The sequence below is a fragment of the Festucalex cinctus genome, chromosome 1 (assembly GCF_051991245.1).
Source record: "Festucalex cinctus isolate MCC-2025b chromosome 1, RoL_Fcin_1.0, whole genome shotgun sequence".
Classification (NCBI taxonomy): domain Eukaryota; kingdom Metazoa; phylum Chordata; class Actinopteri; order Syngnathiformes; family Syngnathidae; genus Festucalex; species Festucalex cinctus.
Window position 1 is genome coordinate 25,146,525 of NC_135411.1, and position 17,060 is coordinate 25,163,584.

At 40.1% G+C, this 17,060-nt stretch overlaps 1 protein-coding gene across 4 annotated transcripts; it reads right to left on the reverse strand.

The window, feature by feature from the left end:
* Positions 1-1,662: 1,662 nt before the first annotated feature.
* Positions 1,663-14,302, reverse strand: LOC144019477 (uncharacterized). Of its 4 annotated transcripts, none has more exons than XM_077522688.1 (9): positions 14,169-14,302; positions 9,569-10,266; positions 9,318-9,479; positions 7,665-7,772; positions 4,941-5,013; positions 4,756-4,840; positions 2,611-2,660; positions 2,419-2,529; positions 1,663-2,308 (listed from the first exon to the last, which is right to left on the reverse strand). In XM_077522688.1, the coding sequence occupies exons 2-9, from the start codon at positions 10,157-10,159 to the stop codon at positions 2,205-2,207; spliced, it is 1,284 nt and encodes a 427-aa protein (XP_077378814.1). In that variant the 5' UTR covers positions 10,160-10,266; positions 14,169-14,302; the 3' UTR covers positions 1,663-2,204. The 4 variants fall into 4 exon arrangements, with proteins under 4 accessions (XP_077378814.1, XP_077378735.1, XP_077378885.1 ...); XM_077522609.1 differs by having other exon boundaries at positions 14,163-14,292; XM_077522759.1 differs by lacking the exon at positions 14,169-14,302 and adding an exon at positions 12,962-13,041.
* Positions 14,303-17,060: the final 2,758 nt, after the last annotated feature.

Sequence of the window (17,060 nt, forward strand, 5' to 3'; positions counted from 1 at the left end):
TGACCGACAACTCTAAGGTGTGAGACCACTTCCTGATACTTTTGTAGGGGAAGTTCAACCAAACCAAAAAAAAAAGAAAAAAGGTCAATTGGAAACTCCACTACTGCTGTTTCACATGGTAATCACTATTATTTTACATTTATTTTAAATGTAAGCCAAATTAAAGAGCACAAACAGTGAAACTTTGACACTGATATGTAAACATTGTTTATTGAGATAAAAAAAAAAAACAGTTTTGCAAAGTTTATGTAAACGTCGCTGTCACGTACACAAGAAAATCAAAATTGAAATGTGACGTTATGGAAGTGTTGCAATATGGGGACATATCCTGTGGTGTCGCTTACTTTCATCAAGACTTGATGAAACAATTGCTTTTGAATGTGAAATACAATATTTAAAAGAACCAAAAGTACCGTACAAATTGTGTGCACTGCGTAAACGGAAAAGAACAAGCTTGTGCCACAATCGGAAACAACTAAAATTCCATTTCAGAACATTATGGTGATTGATGGTGGTGGTGGTGGTTATTGGCAAAAGTACTGAGTATGGGATGGGGTGATAAATTAGAAAGTTGGAAATGAGAAAATAATTAATTTTAGTGATACTGGTCATATTAAGAGAATGTGTTTCAACAGTGTCAACAGTAAATTATTTGAGAGAGAAAAGCTTCTAAAATACAATTTTTAAAGGGGGAGAGACACTAAAAGTACAAGGCCTTGTTGTAATGGTGTCCCGCAAAATATTGTACTTCCCCAGCAATGTACTGTAATATCACAGTACTGTAATTGCTTTGCCACTGACGCTGTGACGTTACAGCAGGGGTGGCCAAGTTCAGTCCTCGAGATCCTCTATCCAGCCTGTTTTCCATGTCCCTCCTTAAGCGCAGCTGAATCCAATCATCAGCTCATCAGCAAGCTTTGCAGAAGCCTGATAACGATCCCGATCATGAATCAGGTGTGTTAGTGGAGCGAAACATGGGAAACAGGCTGGATATGGGCTCTCGAGGACCGAACTTGGTCACCCCTGCGTTACAGTATATAGTTGTGCTTTTACAACAATGCATTGTAATATCACAGATGTGAAATTACAGTAAATTGCTCTAAGTACATTCATAATAAATTGCTGTAATCCTTACTGTGAAAGTAATGTAAAAAAAAAAAAAACTATATATTGTAAATTCACAGCCAATATTTTTACAGCGTAGGTACATTTTTTAAGGTAAAAAAATAAATAAAAAAATAAAAATTGGTGTGCCCCAGCCCACACTTTCTTTCAAAGAAAAATAAACCACCACTTTTTTATTTTATTTATACACTGTTTAGTTTTTTATTATTATTTTTATTTATACTTTAAAAAAAATTTTTTTACATTATTTATTTGCAAAAATAAATCTGTTACATTGTACATTTTCAAGAAAAAGTCATGATTTTTTGTTTCTTTAATTTTTTTCACTCAAGAAAAGTCAATTATTTGAGATGGAAAACCTTTTAAAATACAATTTTAAAGAGGGCGAGAATAGGTACATTTTTAAGGTAAAAAAAAAAAAAAAAATTGAAGCATACGCCCAGCCCACACTTATCATTCAAAGAATAATAAACGACCATCTTTTGGGGGATTTTTTTTTTTTTTTTTAAGACATTGTTTAGGGTTTTTTTTTTCTTTCTTTGCAAAAACAAATTTGTTACACTGTACATTTTCAAGTAAAAGTCATCCTTTTGGAAGGAAATTTTTAAGTAAAGTTGTATTGTTTTTACCGTCATACAAATGACTTAATTTGACCTGCAACCCTCGTGATAAGCAATAAGCGGTTTGGAAAACGGATGGATGGATATTATGTAGATATGTACACTAGGTGGCAGTATTACAACAATATAAAATGACAGGCAATAGATAGGCTATGCAAGTTGTACAATTGTAAATAAAAATGCTATTCAAGACTTGAAGTTAGCACAAAATCCCTAAATTGCTAATTGAACTTATATGTTGCGGCAACATTATTGACATAGAAAGAAGAACAGTTAAAGTGCTTTTAATGGCAAAATTGAGAAGGAAACAGTTACTGGAATTTTTGGGCACTGAAAATAACAGCCCAGACCCCCTTCTGCAGTTGAGTAAGTAAATTCCGAAATAACATAATGGTTGTAAAAACGGACCCCCAAAGACATCGGGCCTGTTTTTTCCCCCTGGTTTTCCGGCAAAAGTGTTCACGAGTCCAGGTAGACGCCATCCACAAGTCCGAGGCGACGGTCCACAGCTTCCGTGTGGAACAGGAAGTCATCGTCGCCCAGGTCGTCGATCAAGTCAAACCCTGGAAGGATGGGGGAATACAGATTCACATGACTTGGTGAAGCAGCATGTGGATCAGTATCCACGACAACAAAATCACTGAATTAACTTTGAAAAAAAAATGTGCCCTACCTGCAGGGGGCACTGCTGAGACTTGTGGGAAATAAGCGGAGGGTTCAACAAAGCCTCCGTCAACGAATGGTCGAGACGCCCTCCTCTCCCCAACGAGTCCACCGAGAAATGCTAAAGCAAAGCGGAGTCAAACTGGAGTGAAGCCACATTTGTGATCCTGGTGTTGTTGTGGTGGCTGGTTGCCATGACTACCTTGTTGTTGTTGCAGTCGGGCATCATTTGAGGTAAACGGCGTGTTCCTCCTGTCAATCAAAGTGTCACATCAATAACAGCAATAAAAATAGATTTAAAAATTGGATGGCTTGATTTCAGGTATGCTCCTTAACTCATTAACTCCCAGCCATTTTGACGGAAGCAAACCCCTTCACTCCCAGCTGTTTTACTGGATTTTGACTGATTTTGCAAGGCCCCACAGAATATTGTGCTCTATTGCTATAAAAACATGGAATCTACCACAGAGTCTCTTCTTTCAAAATATATTTCTATCTGTTTCCGCTCTACAACAATTAGCATTAAAATATAGCTAAGTTTCATCATTAGTCACAAATCTGTTTAAAAATGTGGGGAAAAGAGCTTGTGCAACATGGCCTTGGTTGATCTTTTATACTCTGCTGCCACTTGCTGGCCGTTTTTCTAATTACTACCATTGCTTCAAGCATTCTCTTCGGTTCAGAGGCTGCATCAAAGCCTTCTGTATGCGCTAGCATAAAAAAACATAAAAAATGTATAAATACATCTTTGGGAGTATGATATTTAAAATAGAACATATTTATACATTTTTGGGAGCAAATGAGTTAAAGGGGAAGTCAACCCAAAATTTGCATTTACAGTTGTAATATGTTCTATGCGCCCCACTAGTGTCAGTATGGCATTCTGATTGATTATGCATTTCAGGAATATGAATTTAGCAAAATCCATCTACCAGCAATTTTTTTTTTATCTATCTTGGGGCGGCCATTTTGCCACGTGCTGTCCACTGAAAATGATATCAGAGTTGCTCAAAGTTTGGTAATGACCAATCACGCTTCAGCTTGTGAATGTCACATGACCAAAGCTAGAAAACAGGTGAGCCACGATTGTTTGTTCCATGATTGATTGTTACCTGAACCCTGCGCAACTGTGATGTTATTTTCAGTCAACAGCAATTGACAAAATGGCTGCCCCCTGAGATGGCTTAAAACGGGTGTATTTTGCTGCTTAATTCATATTCACAGACATAATATTAATTAGAACAGTGTTTAGACTAGTGGGGGTACACTGAACATATCATTGCAAAGAAAAATTTGGGGTTGACTTCCACTGTGAGACTTTTGTGGGTCCTGTTAAGGAAAATTTTGTGTCAATTGGTGAAACCAAAGCATTACTTCTCTGTTTCTTACTCATTCATAAGAGTTGCAAGCTGTCCAAATGTAAATAACATCGTAACTATAGTTTGGTTGAATCTCTTCCTGCTTCCAAGCTGCCTGCAGAAATGGATCTCCTGGGATGGCTCTGACATCGTTTATAATGCCTGGATGACCTTGTGTTTGCTAAAAGTTGGCCTAAAAGTCCTGCGGTGAAGTTAACAGCGCTTCGGACGCTCTGATGCATGTTTGCTGCGTGATTCAAACACCCCAAACGGGAATCATGGCTGTTCCAAATGACCGGTCGCTTGTTGACGATCCTCTAATGCTACATGAAATTTAATCGCACTGTTTATCATGAGTAGACCCACAAAACATATCCAGAATTTATGCCGGAAGTATTCCATTTTGGTTTGAAGTGTTTGTAGTATCTGAAATGACAAAATTTAGACAATAGGTCCAAACAAAAATTGGTCCTCCAAAAGATTTAAGGGTTAGAGAAAAAACAAATCTCCCGCAGTGGAAAAACGTTATTACTACATTTTTCACCATAGCTTGGGGGGGTGTATGCAAGAATGTGCTGACTGTGCACAAACACTCTGACTCAACATGGAAACCGAAGGCTGCCAAGCGCAAAACGAAAAGCAACTGCAGGGATGATATGCAGTGGGGGGGTCGTAACGGGGGTTTGGATGGACGATGGAGCGTTCCTTCTTGTGGGTCCCTCGAGATGGGACCTGGCATGCTGGAGGCTTCATAAATCAGCCTGATGATGGCCGGCCAGCTACACTCGCATCTGATTGGACGACATGTTCTTACTCACTTCCTGTGTTCAACGCATCTGAAGTCCAGTTGGCTTAATGAAGAGCAGACTTTACGGTTTTACTTGGATGTAAACAGAACCACAGTGGAACTTCAAGTCGGAACACTCAGATTTCAAGTAAACAACAACAAAATTACAAAAAGCAAACAGGAAGTCGAGCATTTCACAGACCCGTGGAAGTTTCCCTCTGTGCAGAGATAGTGGATGTCCACTTGGGGGGGCGCAGACTCCAAGCTACCTCCGTTTGTGTAAGAACCTGAAACAGACACAGTTGAGTATTAATCAACCACAAGGGTTTAGTCGGAGGAGTGTTATGAACAAAAAACCCTTTAATTAGTTGTGCACAGGTGGTACACCTGGAAAGTCGTTTAAGCCCGGAAGAGATGAGCCGTTTAACAGGTCCGATTCTGGTACTGAGTACAAGTGAACCTGTGAGAATGAAAATTAGATTTAGTAAAAGGTATCAATAAAACAGTTTGATAAGTATTTGCATGTGGTTACAAAACTAAATTAAGTGTGTTTCCAGGTCCAAATCCGACATAAATCCAATGTGGTTCATGGTCTAAACCTGTCTCGAACCTGTTACAAACCCTGTACAATTGGCAACTGGCCCAAATAACTTGTGGTTCCAGATCTAAATCTTTTGCCTAAAACAAATGTGGCTCCTGTACTGAAATCTTGAGACAATGTTCAAATGCAGTGTGAGTCCTGATCCAAATCCAATGTGTTTACACCGGTACATATCAGGTGTGGTTTTTGGTCTAAACTGTATGTGGCTTAGCTCCAAATCCAATATGTAGCCATTTTCAAATGCAATTTGGTTCCGGCTACAAATTCTACGTTTAAAAAGGTAGAAACACCAAGAAAACCTTCTTGGTGTTTTGGTTCAAATATTTTAATTAAAATTCAGTTTTGTTAAAGGTACACATGTTTTGTAGTTCCTATTCCAACTCATGTGTAACTCAAAAAGGTCTAAATCCTTTCTGAAACAAACTCCATATTCTATGGTTCCAGGTCCATAATCAATGTGGTCCCTGATCCACATCCCATATGGTTTCTAGTCCAAATCCTATCTGGAATCACATCCATGTCCTATGTGGTTCCACCTCCATACACTATGGGGCATATTCACTAAAGGTTTGCGTCACCTTTGCACGGCGCTAACCAATAAAAATGGAGCAATCCTGGAGCGCCTAATACACTAAACGCGCAGATGGGTAAATCCGTCACTAAGTGTGCTGCCGACCAGATTACGCCATGGTACACCGGTGTTATTTGCGCATATATAAATTAGGTAATTTGCATACATTTGATGAAAAATATGCTCACCCCAATGCAAATGAGACTCATTGATATGCAGCGTCTAATTCACTAACGCCAGCGTAAATAGCCTCACCGAGTTTGCGTGACGCAAATAATGTTTTTGAAAAGCATGTATAAACCTGCCACAACTTCGATCCAGGGATCATGACAGCAGTGCATGGCACGGTGCACGTAGCTCTCTGGCTGATCACACAGAGAGGAGAGAGAAAGAGAGAGAGAGAGAGAGAGAGAGAGAGAGAATGGCGGGGAGGCATTTTATGATCATTTTTACGTGCCAGATGCATACTGTATGCCGACACCAACTTCTGAATATAGTTTTTTTTTAAACGATCGTACCAATAATTTGTACTTTATGAATGAATGACGTTGACGTCGTCGTTTTCTCTGCTCTGTACAGCTTAATGGCACTATAAACGCTTACTCTCGGTCCAACCTCGCTTTCTGATAATGTCATCTTTCTCGCAACTGTTATTATAACAACCATGTTCTTGGCGCAAATCCATTGCCATGTGTGGTAAATCAGGTGCAAATTTGCTTCAAGCTGTCAGTTTTGTGGGCGTGTTTGCGCCGGTATATGATTAGAGCAATATCCTTAGTGAATATGTGGGTAACTGGGCGCAGAGTGCGGGTGCAGTTGTGGTGCAATATTTTGCTCTATTACCGGACGCAGCGCATGCTTAGTGAATATGCCCCTATGTGCTTAGTGGTGTACATTCTATGGTCCAAATCATTTACGGTTTCAGGGTTAAATCCTATGTGGCTCCTGGTCCTCATCCTGTGTGGTTCCAGGTGCAAATCCTCAAAAAGTGCAGTTTGACGCATGTTGCGGCACGCGAGCTCACACGTGGTTGTGCTTAAAACCAACAAAGCCTCTCAGCATGTCACTTGCGTCCAAAGACAACAAATCGGGTCCAGATACACAGAACAATGGGCTCCCTCATCGTAACTTCCAGGGTATGTGCGTGTAATGCGCCAGTTCATCCTACTGGATCAGAGACATTCTAACTCTGCAAACAACCGTTTCTTCATGCAAAGACAAAGTGGATGGTGTTTGTCATTTCTCAAAATTATTTGCTTCGAGTTGCAATACTGCCCACCAACGTTCTGTGGTCCGTATCCGTAAGATTCAAGGAGATTGGCACAAATATGGAAAAAATTCTCAACTGATTGTAATTGCGCCAAAGGACAAAATGTGTGGCTTGTTTGGGACAGGTTTGCTATTACTTTTTGGGGTTCTAATACATATGAGAGGCAACATAACTTCCTGGAAAACAGAAACAAATGAAATGAGCGTTCAGAGAAAGACTTCGCTAATTGGTCACTGTGCGGTTTGTGTGATGGATAAAAACGTCATTATTTTTCAGCTGATTATATTTGGGTCAAAGGACAAAATGTGATTTGTTTGGGACATTTGTGCTATTACTTTTCTGGCTCCTAATGCATACAAGAGGCAACATAGCTTCCTGGAAAAGGCCACAGAAACAAATGAAACAAACGTTCAGAGAAATACTTCGTCACTGTGCGGTTTGTGTAATGGATAGAAATTTCAGTATTTTTCAGCTGATTATATTTGGGTCAAAGACAAAATGTTGTTTGTTTGGAAAAGGTGGGGCATTACTTTTCGCAGTTGTAATATCTGTGGAAAAAAATATTGCACCATGAATACAAGCAAAATGAACGCAGTGCAATACAGGTCCATGCATATCCATATACGGAACAATTGGATAAGGCTTCCTATTAATATTACACTGATGTACCTTAGCCTCCTGGACAGCTTTGGCTGAATGAGTTTTGACATGTTTCCGCAGAGAGCTTGGGTCGGTGTAGCGCTTGGTGCAGCCCGGGATTTGGCAGGTGTACGGCTTCTGTGACCAAAAAAACAACAACCCAGCAACGGACGGCTTTTATGTGGCGGACAACAATATGCTTGATGGCGACAAAAGAAAATGTCAACATTCAAAATAAACCTGGAAGAACTAAACTGGTTATCAACCTTTGAAACTGGAGAGAGAGCGGACCTCCACCAAGGCTTAAATGTTTGTCACCAACTAGCATTAAACCACATCGTTTCATCCAATATGCACATCACTTCACATGGCAATGGACGACAGCGGTAGGGTATTAGGATCGGGAGATACATATTTCCCTGAAGTTCTCTAAATATTTCAGGAAAAAGTGTTTTGGGCAACAGGCATTCCAGAGTCACCAAAACATACAAGTCTCTCGTTACGAAGCCGCAAGAAGGAGGGAGGTTGGTGGGGTGATGGACTCTTGCGCTTTGTTTCGGCAACAATTCACTAGTGTAACGTTTGCCGGATCAAGTTTTCATCACTTACTGGCAGTAAAAATAATTGTAGCTCACGGCATCGGTTTTCAGCGGGCATTGAGATTTCACAATCTTTCAAAATGAGTGAAATCAGGCAAACTACTGTATATTGTGAGTGATGATGATCAGACAATCCATTATGTTTTGCACATAGTTCAAAATCCATGTTCATGTCCTTGTTAATCACAAATGAACTAATTAAAGTTTTGGTGAGTTTCAGAGTTAACAAATCTGTCACTACAATTACTTTTCCAGAGATTCTGAATACCGGTACTTGTGGCTCAAATGTCATCTCCTATGCCGTTTCCAGCACCTCTCTCTCAAGTCTATTTTTTTTTTGTTAGTTTGTTTTTTTTTACTTCCCACACCCCCCTGAGTTTTCAGTCTTTCTCTGTGAAACGTATGCGCACTCGGCGTAGACAATAAGGCACTCTAAAGCAGCCACGCCAGTTGACTATCCAAAGCGATGGAGCATTCTCAAGGTGCAGGCATAGCTCGCTAGCTAACTACAAGTCACAATTGCACCAGAAAACCACTAAGACATAAATAGGCGCCTTATTCCAAAATAATTATTTTAGCCGCGCCCCCCAAAAAATCAGGACAACAAACGGTGAAACCATTTTTCAGTCTGAGCACATTTCCAGCAATTAGATTCAAACATATTGTAACGTTTTGTAAAAACGCCACCAGCAAATATTGATTGGGATGTCACCCATTTACTCCTCTTATCAACAACGCCACTTTTGGCAGTGGCCGTCGCCAAACATAGTACAACCTCTCTAGGCTAGCAGTCCGGAAAAACAACAACACTAACAAACTCCACGTCTCCTCCCCTCCCTCCCGTGAGACCTGTGTTGCGTTCACTAACAGCCAGACATAACAGTGCTGAACATAAATGGCAACCCCAGACACACAACCACTTAATTCGTTATTTCTCACCAGATTACAAACAAATCAAAGAACAAAGTGTGACGCTTGTTTGGAACAAATGTGCTTTTATATCTAAATTTATAGGAAGCCAAATTTCCCTTTTTTTAACAGAAGTGAACCATAGAAAGCTGTGGATGATAAATAGTAGACCAACCGTGTCGAGGTGCGTTCGTTGGTGCTTGGCGCGATCGCTGGAGTTGCTGAAGGCCTTTAAGCAGCCGAGGTGCTGGCAGACGTACGGTTTCTCCCCTGTGTGGCTCCGCAGGTGGATCTTCAGGTTCTCCAGGCGGGAAAATGCTTTAGAGCAGCCTTCAAACTGCAGAAATTGCAACAAAAACGTCACAATTTTTAAAATCTATTTAGCTTTTTCTCAATGAAATCTGCTCCTCTGGCTTACCAACTCACCATGCACTTGTTAGGCTTTTCCCCGGAGTGCACCCTCATGTGGATGAGCAGTTTGTACCGTGCATTGAAGGGCTTTCGGCGTCGGATGCAGTTGGCCCAGAAGCAGGCGAATTCCTCGCCCTTACGTTGGTCCACGTGCGCTTTTTCAATGTGTCTCGCTAGTTCCTCTCGACTCCTGCAGTTCGCTCTGCAGTCAGTCCAAAGACACTGCTGGTCATGTAAATTGTCCTCTGTGGGCTCTTGTTTTACACAGTGACGGTCCTCCAGAAGTTTTTGTGATGTGGTCCAACCAGGAAGATTGTAGGATATAGGTAGGGGAGGTTGGGAACTATTGGAGAAGCCCTGGGAGGTTTTAGTACTAGTGGAGAATCTCATCTCGGTTCTGTCAGGGTTGGACCTACAGGTGAGCTCCATAGAGCCCATGGAAGTCCGAGATGCACAGCACACCCCAACACCACCCAAGAGAATGGACGACTGGACTCCGGAATACGGCGGCCCCTGGTGGTCCTTCACATCTTCAAAGAAACCAGGATGAGTCATCGGAGCATCCGGTGGTCCGAAATCCATAGGTCCGAAATCTGGGGGCCACATCTTAGGTGTCGGCGGGATGCCGTCAAGCCGTCCCGAACATCTCTGAGCTCTGGAGCGTCACATTTTCAACATGTGGGGTCTCCACGGTCGATCAGACATCTTCAGTGCTGTGTGGTGAAAACAAAACTCAACATGACACCAAAAATTTACAATCCAAGAAAAGTCCCTTTGATCAGGAATCTTGAGGGTTTACACCAATGAGTTTGGTCTGTTTCAAGTGTTCGTGTTTATGAAAACACTTTTGCAAGTTGCATCAGAACACATTTGGAATCGGCTGGCAAGAGAAGATGTGCAAGTCCCTAAATTTTTTTGCAATCCAAGAAAAGTCCTTCTGACTATTTGTTTTTTTGTTGACACAAGTTTTAAGACACACTTTTGAGGCAGCAAAAAAATAAATGCCTGAAACCTGGTCCAGAAACATGTTAGTTGGGATGGATGACAAACCATCTCAAGTGGCTTCACTCATATGTTCCTGATGTCATTCACAGCAGGTAATGAGTCATGGGTACGACCCGGCCGGGTTCTTTAATGCGGATGCGGCTCAGACGATGAGTAAGTGGACTTCTGAAGGACCAGCCGGTCTCTTAAGTGTATGCTTCACGCACATGGTTTACTGGTACAGTCTGGTTTACTGTTTTATGGTCTTTACTGTAACATGGAGGCCTGGGAATTGTGAGCCAATCCTAATTAGAGAGATTTAAAGTGCGTTTCTGAAAAGATGGACGAGCTTCAGGATTCACAGTTTGGGGTCAGAGTTTAAGATTAACTCAGGTTGGAGCAGGGGTGGGCAAACGGCTGTCATTAAGTGTGACATTTTTAAAATGGACACATGGATGAAGTTAACAAAAAAAATTGTTAGAATGTGTATGTAAAAAGCTGATTTTAATAATAAAATAATTCATTCTACCGTAAAATACTAGTATGCACAGTTCATACAATCATAATAAATTAACCAATTATTTATGAAAATAAAATCATTTTAGAATTTATAAAATTGTGAACCCATGAAGCCTGCTGGCGAGTGTAGTGATAGGTTAGGCTTTCTGATATGGTAGGATAAGAAGATGGCTGTTAGCTAGATTAGGGTTTGCGAATGTTAAAGTTAGTATATTTTTTTTTCGTTTTATTAGGGTTAGAGTCATGGATGACCAATAGCCACATTAGCTAGTGTTTACCTGTTCGGGCTAAACGATAGGGTTAGAGGTTAAAATTAGTGGACGGTTAGAACTAGGGTTATTGTTAGCTAGGGTTGAGGTTTAGCTTGTCATACTGTTAGCTAGTTAGCTCAACCAAGCTTTAAGGGTTAGTATTAGCGATGGTTAAGGGTTAAGGTTCACTCAGGTTATAGGGATAGGTTTAGACTTGGGTTTGTATCATTTTGGATTTGGGGTTGGGAATCGTGTTTGGAGTTTGGATGTTAAAGGTGGATACAATGATGTTCTCAAAAAGTGGAAGCCAAATATTTGTTTGTCACGTGTAAAAAACTGCGCAGCTCTCCTGCTCGTCTGGGGGAAACGCCTCTCAAATGTCGCTAACGTCCGAGCTCATCTTCATCAAAATCAGTCTCTGCAGCCGGCCTCGCTTCATACAGATGTCCTCTTGTGGCTCTCAGCTATTTTCAAAGTACGTGGTCAGCTCGGTGGAGCTACAACGATGAATAGCCTAATCCGAAGCTTAGTACACGAAACTAGCTACATGCTACAAACACTCGAAGTGCGCATGCGCAGCTAGAAACGAGCACACACGACGTCATTACGCATATTGATTGACAGGATCGAGAAACAATCGTTAAGATGATCCACCCGGAAGACGCAGCCACAAAAATATCGTTGAACCCACCTTTAATGAGGGTTTAAGGCTCGGGTTATGTTAGCTAGGTTTCAGTTTTAGCTTGTCATAAGCTGTATCCGAACACACTACTCCCTATATAGTGCACTACTCAGTGCTCATGCTATCTTGTAGGGCTGTTTGAATATCCAGGGAGCAAAAATGTAGCACTCAAAATTACCCACAATGCATTTTGAAAAGTAGTGAACATCGATGCTCACTATAGAACGCAATTAATTGCAAACATGAAAAAACAATGGAACAAAAAAAAATTGGTTTATTTGAAAATACGTATGACAAAGAAAACAAAATACAGTTTTAAATCATTTTATTAACAATAAATAGTCAAGATTAATTCGCCTGTGCGCGTCAGGACATGATGCGAAAGAAAAGAAGGTAGTGAGCTAGCTGTCTGTATTGCCAAACAGAATGAGGGCACTATAAATTAGGCCACTATATAGTGTGGGACTATAGTGAATGAGGGGTTTGGGGTTAACGGTGGACATTTGGACGCAGCCACAGTGTTACTGTTAGTAATCTTAGGGGGTTATAGCTATGGTTAGGGGTTAAGGTCCTCTCAGGTTCGAGATAGGTTTAGATTAGGGTTAGTATCATTTTGGAGTTGGGAATTGTGTTTGGAGTAATGTTACCTTAATGAGGGGTTTGAATTAGGGTTAGTCAACCCTAATGATACTGATAGGCTTTATGGTGTATCACAAAAGACCCCCATGCAGTGTTACACAAGGATCCAACCATCAAGGAAAAAAAAAAACACACTCTGGGCTATGGTCCATAAAGGAGAGTGTTACGGTAAAACTAAGAAAAGTTTTCCCACAAAGCCCACTGCGAGCCAACACACTCTACAGCAAAATGGCAACCCGGTCTCATGTGGTGTCTTTTAAAGACGCGCTGGCTGAGTTTAGCTAAACACAGCTGTGGCCTTTCAAAACCAGCAAATGTGTGCTCTTGACTTACAAACGCTCGTGCCTCCTGGTCCAGATGGCCAGTGAAAAAAACGTCACTGGGATCCAGAGATGCACGCACGTCCACGCGCTCTTCTTACATCTTACGGCGCAGATAACACTTCAATGATGTAACTGTTTTCACAGCCCGTTGCCGGGCTTTTTTTTTTTTTAACGACCCGTGAGCCCCCTGTATGTCCACAGTCACGCTGATAGTTGGCTGCGGTCCGACAGTTTACACTTGTGGAGCTCAGGTCCGCCGTTTTCAAAATAACATCATCTTGTGAGACATAAATTGTGCTTACACCTTTAGTGGTAGGTTATTTTCATCGGAAATTCATTCAATTGTCTCTGCACCATATTTGGAATTTGGATTCCAAGATTCTACCTTTCAGATCCTGGATTTGGGGTGGCCTTCCAAATTTCATCATTCGAAAGTGAGGGTGGAAATAGCACATAATAGGATATTACTATGACGTCTTGCTAACGATAATACCATGATACACCAATTATGCGATAGTTGTGATATATTACACTTTACAAAACAGGATTTTTCAGCCATTAGTGAGTTTGAGAAAAACAGTAACGCTGATTCAATCAGAAGATGGAAAAATATATCTATTGAAACAACTTTTGTTTTCACGCTACAGTCGACCGCCGCCATTCGCAGGGGATAGGGACTTGCCCGGCCCACTAATAGTGAAAACCCCACATATAACTAATGCCAATTGAAATGCATGGAGAAAAAATATAAAGACAAAAAAATATATAAAAATCACTGATAAATCTATCATGTAATGTGATATTTCGCTTATCAATGATGTCATTGATTGATGGGGCAAATTAAGACATTACAGCCGATTATCGATTTTGCATAAAATGAAAACTATCGGACGATCGTGATCAGATCGTGTAAATGAACACAATCATCAACGATACATGCCGATAGCAGTCAATCACAGACGATGGTTATTAGATGTCAGACACTTATGACTGTAGATGTAAATTGTAAAGACTTGTTTTTTTTAGCATGAAACTCAAATTGTGTAGTGTTAGTGAATCCTTATTCATAACAAATAGTTTATAATTATCTAGCATTGTTTGTCACTGTCAATTATTGTGACATATAGGCTACAATTAGCAACTTGCTACAATATTTGTTGCACAGTCATCAGATAAACTCTTAAAATTTGGAATAAAAGTAGAATACATACACTCACGTCATGGTATGTTCCTGAACATCTCCTTGTCACCGAGAGCGAGGTTGAGGTCCGTATGAGCTCGTCAAAGTCTTGCAAATCAGGGGGAGCCAGCTTGCTGCTGACTGTTGACTGCTGAGCGTCTTTGACTTTCAACTCCGCTCCGGTCCGAGCTGTCTGTCAGAGTGCGCGCGCACCCTGGAAGCAACACTTGCATGTGTGGTGCGTGCACATACTTTAAAACGTAACCCCCAGTATTTCGCGCTGCACTACGACTGATGTGAATAGCAGTCATCATTTAATAATAATAATAATAATAATAATAATAATAATAATAATAATACGATTTTTTATTTAATCGAATAATATTTTATCATTTCAATGTTTTATTACTATTACTATCAACAATAAGACTTCATTATGGAACATGATAAAAACAAAAATAATTACAATTTTATTTATTTATTTTTTATATTATCACTGTATTTCACCAGGTGGCACGTTGCTCGAGTGGTTAGCACGTCCGCCTCCCAGTACTGAGGACTCCGGTTCGAGTCCAGGCTCCAGCCTTCCTGGGTGGAGTTTGCATGTTCTCCCCGTGCCCGCGTGGGTCTTCTCCGGGTACTCCGGTCTCCTCCCACATTCCAAAAACATGCATGGCAGGTTAATTGGGCACTCCGAATTGTCCCTAGGTGTGCTCGTGAGTGTGGATGGTTGTTTGTCTCTGTGTGCCCTGCGATTGGCTGGCAACCAGTCCAGGGTGTCTCCTGCCTACTGCCCAGAGCCAGCTGAGATAGGCGCCAGCACCCCCCGCGACCCTTGTGAGGAATAAGCGGTCAAGAAAATGGATGGATGGATGGATGTATTTCACCACACGAGCCCCGCAAAAAAAAAAAAAGTGTGTAAAACTATTTTTATTATTAGACTTCATTTTTTTCCATCAGAATACAGGATTTAAAATCTGTGAAAATACATATATATATATATATATATATATATATATATATATATATATATATATATATATATATATATATTAGGGGTGTGAATTGCCTAGTACCTGACGATTCGATTCGTATCACGATGCACAGGTCACGATTCGATTCGATACCAATTAATCCCGATACGAATTTATAAGTCGATTGTTGCAATTTTTTTTCATTCAAATTTAGAAAATACTAATCAGTAAGCTTGTAGAGTGTAAGATTTATATGAAAATGTATTATTTATTTATCTGAAATTTCAGTCTTATAGAGGTTGTAATCTGTTTCATGTTTGAACAGCATTAAAATAAAATATTAAGGCTTAATGTTCCGTTCATATAACATTCTTCCATGCTCATGGTGTGAATCCTAACCCGAAGTCAGACGTTTTGTTGAATATTTTTCCATTAAAAATGGAAGTTTAAAAATCGATTCACACACACACAAAAAAAAAAAAGTGCAATGATGATAAGACGTTGAATCGGTAAGACTACCGAATGAACAATTCTGAGCTCTCTTTAAAAATAATAATAATAATAAAAATAAATAAAAAAATCTTTTTTTTTTATTGAATCGATTCGAGAATCGCGCGATGTAGTATCGCGATATATCGCCGAATCGATTTTTTTAACACCCCTAATATATATATATATATATATATATATATATATATATATATATATATATATATATATATATATATATATATATATATATATATATATATATATATATATATATATATTGTATGTACACTGAGCCACAATATTATGACCCTTGAGTGCCATTTCTAACTTTGGTGACCTCGTTATCACTTCAAAATGAAACAGCTCTTAAAAGTTTAAGCAAATTTAGGAATATTTTCTCTCAGATCAACGGCAATAATGAACTCCAATCATCCACTCAGGCGGCTCTGATGCCATTGCATGTACTTGCGATCTAGAATGTTGTGAAAGCTGGAAAATAGTCTCACACAAATCCTCTTAATAAAACAACGAAGTGGTTCATCGAGCTATTGTTGCTGAACAAATTGAGCTGACATGTTTTTGCCATCACATGTGTGGATGTCATCATAACTAAACTATAGAGGAGGTGAAGCCCCTCTTTTCAAACATCTGCTCCCGGCATGAGCCTGATGGAGGAGCTACACAAAGGACGGATCTGGTTACACTCTGGAATTGCAAGCCACGCTTTTTATTGGAGAATCCCAGGAAAAACCACACGTACACCCGCACACACACTTTCACACACGGTCTTAAACGAATACTGCAGAACCAGATGGACAATTGGCAAAAGAGTTTGATAAAATTAAGATACATAAACATATTTTTGGACCTCAGGTGAATGCAACTCCCATGATGTTACTAATGATTGATGAGAAGGCCGTGTGGTAAACATCTGGTATTGCTTCCAATCCAAAGAAGGTGATTTTGTCAAAACAATCTCAATAAACAATACAATGTATTCAGAAATACCGGGATACAAAATTATAATAGTGATAGAAGGGGGTCAAATTGTCACTGTTGCATGTCAAACTTCATGACAATAGCACTCTATAATATTGTATTTTATTTAAAAAAAAATACAACAATGACATAGACAGAATATAAAATAAAGAGGTTTTGCCACATTTTTGTTTCAATTCAATGACCATGATGGTGCTTTGCCTTCTGGTCTGCCCGCCTTGGTCACCTGGGGGCAGTATAACACAACCATAGTCAGAGCCGAAGGTAGAGTTTGGCCAACTTGATTTCAGAGCTACTACGCTGTGATTGGTCTCATGGCATATGGACGCCATGTTGTTACCCTGCTGCTGGGATTTCATAGTGTTTTGTAATGGGTGTTTCCACTTTCATGATCCAATCATGCCTTGTTCAGCATGGCGTTGCTCACAACGACCGTCGACCTGGCAGCGGTATTATGATGCATC